The 8402-nt window shown below is 36.8% G+C and overlaps 1 protein-coding gene across 1 annotated transcript; it reads left to right on the plus strand.

Annotated features, from left to right (window-relative positions):
- The first annotated feature begins 3631 nt into the window (after positions 1-3631).
- LOC306993186 (uncharacterized protein) lies at positions 3632-7822 on the plus strand. Its single transcript, XM_079602803.1, has 5 exons — positions 3632-4565; positions 5504-6587; positions 6904-7008; positions 7197-7328; positions 7547-7822. The coding sequence occupies exons 2-5, from the start codon at positions 6502-6504 to the stop codon at positions 7614-7616; spliced, it is 393 nt and encodes a 130-aa protein (XP_079458929.1). The 5' UTR covers positions 3632-4565; positions 5504-6501; the 3' UTR covers positions 7617-7822.
- The last annotated feature ends 580 nt before the right edge of the window (positions 7823-8402 follow it).

The raw sequence follows: 8402 nt of genomic DNA on the forward strand, positions 1-8402 counted from the left end.
GGTTTGGCCAAGCGGGCCCCATATGTTTTTCCCATTCATAACCCATATAGAGATTACCTATGTGGGTACTACCTTGGGCTCAGGTTGGCAGCCTATATGGGACTGATTGTGTTTGCCCATGTCTGACCCATATGGTTTGGCCAAGCGGGCCCCATATGTTTTTCCCATTCATAACCCATATAGAGATTGCCTATGTGGGTACTACCTTGGGCTCATGTTGGCAGCCTATATGGGACTGGTTGTGTTTGCCCATGTCTGACCCATGTGGTTTGGTCAAGCTGGCCCTATATGTTTTTCCCATTCATAACCCATACAGAGATTACCTATGTGGGTACTACCTTGGGCCCATGTGGGCAGCCTATATGGGATTGATTGTGTTTGCCAATGTCTGACCTATTTGATAAACCCAAATGGGCCCCATTTGTGTTACCCATTTTCAGCCCATGCACTCAGTTCCCATTAGTGACCCAACTAGGACCCATATAGGGAGCCCACCTGTTTTTGCCCATGTGGGACCTACTTAGATGACCCAAGTGGGCCCCAGATAAGATGCCCATTTTGGGACCATGCCCACTTGGTACCCAAGTAGCCCAAGCATAAACCATGTGGGGCCAACATATACGTGTTGGCTGGGTACATGTATGACCTTTTCTGAATGATTTATTATTAATAATTTTAGAGGTGCATATGTTGGAGGAGACCGGACTTTCAGTCAGCTATACATCAAACTGGTAAGGTGAACAACTTTATTTCAACTGTGACCAACAGGAATGTCCCGAATTAAAAACAACAACAAAGCAAAACAAAAAAACAAGTTAGTTTCTATGGACAGCATCAGTGACGGTTGATTATTACCACAGAAAATGATTCGATCTCACTACCCAGTTTGTATGAACAAACAAAACAGTTTTGGTAATTGAATGCGCTCACAATGGAAGTCTATCTGGAAGGTTTAAATTTAGAAGCGCAGAAATGCAGCTTGTATTTGTATTTTGGTGTTTATAATATTTTTTTAGCTTGTGCTGCAAAGTGGTCTAATATATATATTTATTTATTTATTTAAAAAAATGTTTTTTTACAGTTGGGAAACAGTATTGTCTTCTACTACTGTCGCGAAATCTGTCATGGTTACACCAGGGGACATACGTGCATTTGTTGATTCAACCTATTGTAAGTCGATGTACCATCACAAGAGTCTTGGAAATATATTATGAAGGTTGAAAAACTACTTTGTGTTGCTTTAAGCAATTTTCAACTTAATTTATACAATATTTAACTCAATTTAATGTAATATAAGTTGAAATGACTTGAACATTCAAGTTGATTGTACTTAAAAATTTGAGGCAGCAATTTTTTATTTTTTTTACAGTGATTGTAATTACAGTACTATGGACAGTTTTGTGTTTTTCTTAAGTTAAAATATTTTTGCACATACTGCACCTATTTTAGCTCCGGTATAGAGAATAGATCAATCATTTGCAGTTTATGGAAGTTAAACAGTTCTGTGTGATTTTGTCCTGATTAAAGTATCGATCTAGTCAGTTTTCGAGGAAAAAGGGAAGTATCCTTATCTGAGAAAGTTCAGTTGCTGTTACACACAAACCCTTTGATATTTTGAGTTATCTTTCATTCGCTAGACAGAAGAGTAAAAGTAAACACCTGGCGTTTTCATTTTGATTTGTGCTTTTAATTTAAGAAACTGCAGCATAAATTGCTGTGTTGTTATTAAGTGACATATAAAACCATTTTTATCACTTGTGCGTGTCTCATCCCATTCCCTTGTCATTATTGTCAGAATAAACCTTAAATAGTATTCTAATAAAAACACTTACTGTCACCATTAAACGTTATTAAATCCAATTTGTGTGGAAGTGTTAGACAGTAATTTACTCTAATGTGTAAGCTTTGGTTAAAGTGAAGAGACGGTAACAGTAAATCTAAAAGTCAGAGGAAAACTGAATATAAAAGCAACAGATCCGGTTCCCTAAATCTGTGGTGGGTTGAAGGTCTGAAAATAAAAAATTTCAACTAAAATGATTCCCATAGGCCTATATATTTTTTCTTGTTAGCGTAAAGGCATATTTTTCTGTCACTGTTAATATTGCTAATAATACAATATTAGGCTTAGTGTTAGTTTGATGTGTTAGGCTTGTAACTTCTGCTGACATTTATCCATTAAAAAAATGATCATAATCCCCTTTGTGATATTATATCGGACAGTTTTGCGTATTGTTGAGGTTAGTGTTATGCCATGGATGAAAACACTGTGAAAATAACATCAAACCCTCCAGCTGTGAATAAGCAATACATTGTGAAGTGGGTTTTTGTGTGTTTGATCACAGATGGCTGACGGGACCGGTGCAGCTGCTGCGCGCGTCTGCCATGTCTACTCTTACGGAGATTGGTTTTGGCTCAGCCGGGGCAGTTATACGACAGCAGGAGGGCATTATGGGTAAATGGTCATGTGGTGTGATCTGTTACATGAACATCTTTCACAGTGAGGGTGTTTGTTTACCTCTGTGTCATGGTGTAGATTTTAATTACAGGTTCACACACACACACGCACGCACGCACGTACACGTACACACACACACACACACACACACACACACACACACACACACACACACACACACACACACACAGACACACACACACACACACACAGAAGCATTGAAACTCACTGAAAACTGTTGATCTAGCAGAGTCATTTCTAATTTACACAATACATTTTTTGATTGAAACGTTGATAATTTGTAATACTTTTAATTTTATGAAAAGTGCAAAGTTTAATATTACAGATTTTTTTGCCTAATTTTAGGCTATTTATTATAAAAAGGAAAGTTTGGCTACTTTCACACTTTCCTGGGTAATTGTTTCAAAGGCACTTGACTCCCTCTATTGGCAGCACTTGATTTGAAGGTCTTCAGCTTTAACAATATGATCAAGAAAAGTATTTTGGGATTCTTTGAGTCTGAACACAAAAATATGATCTGAAAATAGTTAAGTATTACTCGCTATTTTGGCAAATCTGAGCAAAGTTTGAGACATTGTTGAGATCTCCAGGAGAGGAGACGCATGTGTGATAACTGGGGTCTTTTTCTCAGGAGAAACATCTATGGCTGGTTTTAAGACATTATGCAAGTTAAGACTGATCATAACTCTTAAGTCATTTACATAGTTCTGTCAAATCGATTAAAAGTTTGTTGCGTAACACAATATTGAACCTCATTGGTTCTCACATGTCAAGCGAGCTTCTGTTTACCACAACTGATGAGAGAGATGATTAATGTTTATATATGAATTAAAGCCTAAATTCAATCTCTTCATCATAAAGCGACCATCATAAAGTGGTTTGGACTAAACCACTCAATTCTTATGGCTTATACTTAAATATATTTATGAACTTTGAAGAGTCAAAGTGGTAGCCTAATTGTTGCGTAGCTGTCAATGGAGGGACAGAAACCTTTCATATTTCATCAAAAATATCATCAATGGACTTTATGCACAGCTGCACTACTTCCTGAACTTTAGCCAGCTCCTTTGTTTCCTGTCTTCCATTATTGGACAAACTGATTAATCCAGGTGTGCCTGACCAACAACAATAATCAGACACACCTGGATGAATCAGTTTGTCCAATAATGGCAGACAGGAAACGAGCTGGCTAAAGTTCAGGAAGTAGTGCAGCTCTGCATAAAGTACATTGTTGTTTTGACGATGAACGCCTTACGAGTTTGGAACGACATGAGGGTTCATGAGTTTCATTTTCTATGTAACTTCATCAAAATCTTCATTTAATCTAAACTAATCTGAACTGAGCTCAGCTGGTAGGGAATACTATTTCAAAAAGACACCAGCCCAAAATTACATTAAACAATGATTCTGCTTATCTATCACATAGGCTCTAAATATGTCCTTTCAAGCTGCCCTTTCCATTTCCATCTCTCATGCCACTCATCATCAACACATCAGTTATTATCAACCCGCGTGTCATTTAAACCCGCGCGGATATACAGTAGCCCTACGTGGCAATTTCAATCATGCCAGTGTTGTAATTACCGAAGTCTTCCCCGGTTCACCGACCGCATTTTATCTCCACCTAATTGTGTATTATTATAAAATATGTCTAAAGATCTGTCTCTGCTCTTCACCATCTCATTCTTAACAGAAACTAATGTGTTCAATAACCTCTGAGAAAGCTTTAGCTCTCATTATGCCCTCATAAAAGAAACAGAGTAAACTTATAAACCCTCAAATATCAATAGTGATGCTTAAGAACGCATGTGGCTGTGATTCACAGTTCACTGTAAATGAGAAACGAGAGCATGATTTGAATAATCTGTTGTCCCGAATGTCCTCATCTTCACGTTAAACTGCTGAAGGACAATTAAAAAGACACTTTTTAAACGTGCATACATACGTGTTATTAGGCATAAACTTTGGCATTACAGGCTTTATTGAGAGGTTTTATTGGGTCACATATGCAATGTTTTTCAAACTGGTGTCCGCGGGAGTCCTAGGGGTCCATGGAAAAGCCTAAAGAAAAATAATAATAAATAAATAGGCCTAAATAAGATTAAACCAACTAACTAACTAACTAAATAAAATAAAATAAAGAATAATACATTGATTATAATAAATAGATTACAACATTTTAGTATATCTAAATAAATAATGCAGAACAGCAGTCAGTATAAAAAAATTAATAATGTAACAACTAAATATTTTCCATATATATTTATATAGGCCTATATTAGCCTACAATATGAATTTTAACAGTATAGGCTATGTGATATTTTTTTATTTTATTTTTTACATGAAAATATATAGCTACCTTTTACAGTTTAGCACCCTTGCACCAGGACGATCATATTTGGGGGTCCATGGCATCTAAAAGATTGAAACCCCCCGTAGGAACCAGGACCCGGCTTAATGTGGAAACGTACGAAATCCAAACTTATAAATGAGTTGCGAGCGTTTGGGTTTTCATGATGCTCACCAATGCTTTTGTCAAGTGCAGAGAAACAGGATTTGGTTCTTGATTCTTGATCAATTCAAAGTTCTGCACTTCCTCAATATATGACATCACAGCGCCCGCTACTGGTGAAATAAAGATACTGGATGTAGAAAATTGGACCCCCCCCAGAATATTATATGTAGAAAATATTCTCGACTTTTTTTGTTAATATTTTGTGTGTATTGTGAACACGACAGATGAACAAGCATGAGCACTGCTGGAGCTAAAGAGGAAAACAACGATTTTCAGTGGGAAACTACTTTCCTGTTATAGTCGGTTTCTCACAAAAAGCTATACCGACTTCAGAAGACTTTGAATGCTGCAAGAGTTATATGGATCACTTTTTATGACACTTAAACCACGACACTACATGACAGTGCCACTTTCATTGCATAAAACATCAGCTTTGCCAAGTTAACTTCCTCATCCTTTTGTTTTCCAGACAAAGTAACATAACATGTTTGAAACAATATAAGATTGAGTAGATTATGCCAGAACTTTATTTCTTGGGTGAACTTTACCTAGTTATACACTAACTTTTCAGATGTTTGTTGCTTTTCTGAGCATTATTTTTAATGTGGTACAATGTGGTAGCTACGTCTCTCATATTCTGGTCTCTATATGACTTTACTTTATGACTCTTATCAACCGCCAGGCGAAAATTATACTTGCTTTGAGTTAGTAGACCTCTTGATTTAAAGCATATTTGTAGCACAAATGGTTGGATTGGTTTTGTGCTAGTGTTTAATTCTGGGGTTGTTTAAATCCTTAATAAGTGTGAGCAAAAGCGATGTTTGCCATGTGTTAGAAATGTGTCTGGCTGATTCTTAGTTACTGAATAGTCCATTGAAACCATAATCATGATATTTACTACTGTCATTCATTCACTAATGCTTGTGTTTGTATGACCACCCATAATCTCCTTTCTTTTTAACACGCAGTCTTTCCTTCCTCATTGATTTATTAGCAATCGCAACAATATCAAACAAGTGAGTAAACCAATTCCTTTGCCTCATCAACCGGTTCACCACCAATTTAGGAAGTCAACACTGTTAATCATATTTATTTATTTTAGCATGAGTGCACATGTGTCACATCAAGTGTAGGAAACCTGGGCAAATAGCTAATGAAAAAGCAAATAGTGAGGCCAATAAAACTCACTTTATGAGTGGTGACGTTTCATGATCAATGATTTTGGGGGTACAAAAAGGATGGGAATAAAAAAAACCAGACAAGAACCGTTGGACAACCACTAGACCGCCACCAGAGCTTCAAACCAAGGGTGAGTCAACTTTTTGACTGAACTTTATTCTTTATTTGATTTTAATAGGGAGAATGCATATTAATTAACATGAGGATTCAAATCCGTCATGTAAATGTGCCAGATTTAGGCTCATTTAAATTTCTAGCCCGTGTTTGATTGGGAAAACTGGTTTGTCTTTCACCCTAAAAGTCCTCATTTTTGTCTTTTTAAGGTGTGGAAATGTCTGTTCTCGCAAGTCTGACGCAGGTGTCCATCCTTGCCATATTTCTCTTTCAGTGCGCGACCAGCCTTCCAGTTCTGGGCAGGTCGGGTTACATTCATCTTCAAAAACTTAATATTCAACCTAAATCTGATCTTTTGTGCTTGTGAAATAAAAATGAAAGCCAGGTTCATAACTGTATTTTTAGACCCGTCAACTCTTGTTAGATGTGTATCTCTTTGTCCTTGCTTGATCTTCTTCGTCCCACTCTCTCCAATTCTGTCTGGAGATGATAAGATTTCCAATTTTCTTACCTTGTGTCTTTCCCGAAACACACCAAATAAACGTGTGTGTGTTGATAAAACTGCTGGAGATTCAGGTGATGTATCGACTCATTTCTGTTTGGGCTTTTATCATCGCAGGTATCTCGGAGAAGAGGACAGCATCTCGAGTGCAGACATCTTTTCTCCCAGAAAGGTGTTGTTTCCCAGGGATGATGCAGATATGTTTGTTGCACTCCAAGGCGGGTGGGTGTCATAAACTTTGATTGTTAATAAATAAGTCAATTTTGTGGTCTTGTCATGTAAGTGCAGACCGCCCTCTAGTGGAGTTCTTCTCAGACAGCTTCTTTAGAAATGGAGTATCAATTGATAAACACATTTTAAATGAAGTCATTTGTCAACACTTTGGCATTGAATCTGGCCTGTATCTCCAGGAGATCTGGGCTTCAGACGAGGCAGTTGGGCGACATTGAGTTCACAAACAGATACGCTGAACTCTTAAAATCTAAAGCTAAAATCACATCCATCTGCGCCTTCCTGAAACGCATGGAGAACAGCAAGAAAAGGTATAAATATGCACAATTTTCTCTTAACATTTAACAAACAAAACTCATTTTTTCTGTTGATGCAAAATTCATAGATATATCTATGCACTTTACACATTCAATACATAACATCTATATTTTTCTTTTAAGATTAAGCTATGAATGCACTCAAATGAAATATCCTAGCGTTTCAAGCTTGACCGTATAGTGTTCATGTTGCATGTTCTCTGTCTTTGCAGCGGCGGTGGAGATTCAGACAGATTGATTTTCCTGATGAGACAGTATTCATGTCCAAACGTGTACCAGTGAAGATTCTGGCTTCATGTCCAACGAAACCTGAAGACAAAAACTTCACCATGTCTGAATTAGTTTTCAAATGTTTGAAACAAACTGTTTGTATATATTTGAATAAATAATAACTTTTCCCCTCTCCAAATGTGTCACAAAAACTACAGATTGAAATGTAGTCATTAAACCCAATGACTTTTCAGATTACAAATTAAACTCTGGATTTGAGAACCGCTTCATGTCTTGTTTATTAAACCACACCTTTAGCTTTTCATAGGCACATGCTGGTTTATGAATTTAACACTAGACAATAACTTAATGACCCTTCATAAGAGCTTTATGTGAAGCTTTCACATCACTAATGTGACTCACAAGATCATAATTTAATAAAGGCCTACCACCAATCACAGGCTGGAGATTGAATGAGGTGTGGTGATATTTAACTGTTCGTAGTTTTAAAAAAAGCATTTAATCTTATATATCAATAAGCTGTTAATGGTAGCCTATGAATATGGTGCTATCGAAGTGAAGTATCATGGTATCATCTGAGACAATCACAATTATTGCAAGCAAATTTGTGAGGGAAAACCTACCTTTCAAAGCATATTGTGTTTAATTACCCTCAAACTTTTCTTATTGTTTATGGTTTAGCCTACGCACAGAGTTGCTACGAACAGAGTATGCTAATGTGCTGTGGACATGTGTTTTTGAAAGAAGAAATATAAGTATGTCAAGAAAATAATTTATCTTCCTTATCGTGTCTGTCGAGCGCAATAATATAACAAGATAGCCTACGACTACGTATTA

The sequence above is a fragment of the Phoxinus phoxinus genome, assembly GCF_949152265.1.
Source record: "Phoxinus phoxinus genome assembly, chromosome: 25".
NCBI lineage: Eukaryota > Metazoa > Chordata > Actinopteri > Cypriniformes > Leuciscidae > Phoxinus > Phoxinus phoxinus.

Coding starts and splice junctions, on each gene's coding strand:
- LOC306993186 (XM_079602803.1), top strand. CDS start 6,502: ATGTCTGTTCTCGCAAGTCTGACGCAGGTGTCCATCCTTGCCATATTT. Junction 6,588..6,903: donor AGCCTTCCAGTTCTGGGCAG/GTCGGGTTACAT, acceptor TTATCATCGCAG/GTATCTCGGAGAAGAGGACA. Junction 7,329..7,546: donor ATGGAGAACAGCAAGAAAAG/GTATAAATATGC, acceptor CTGTCTTTGCAG/CGGCGGTGGAGATTCAGACA.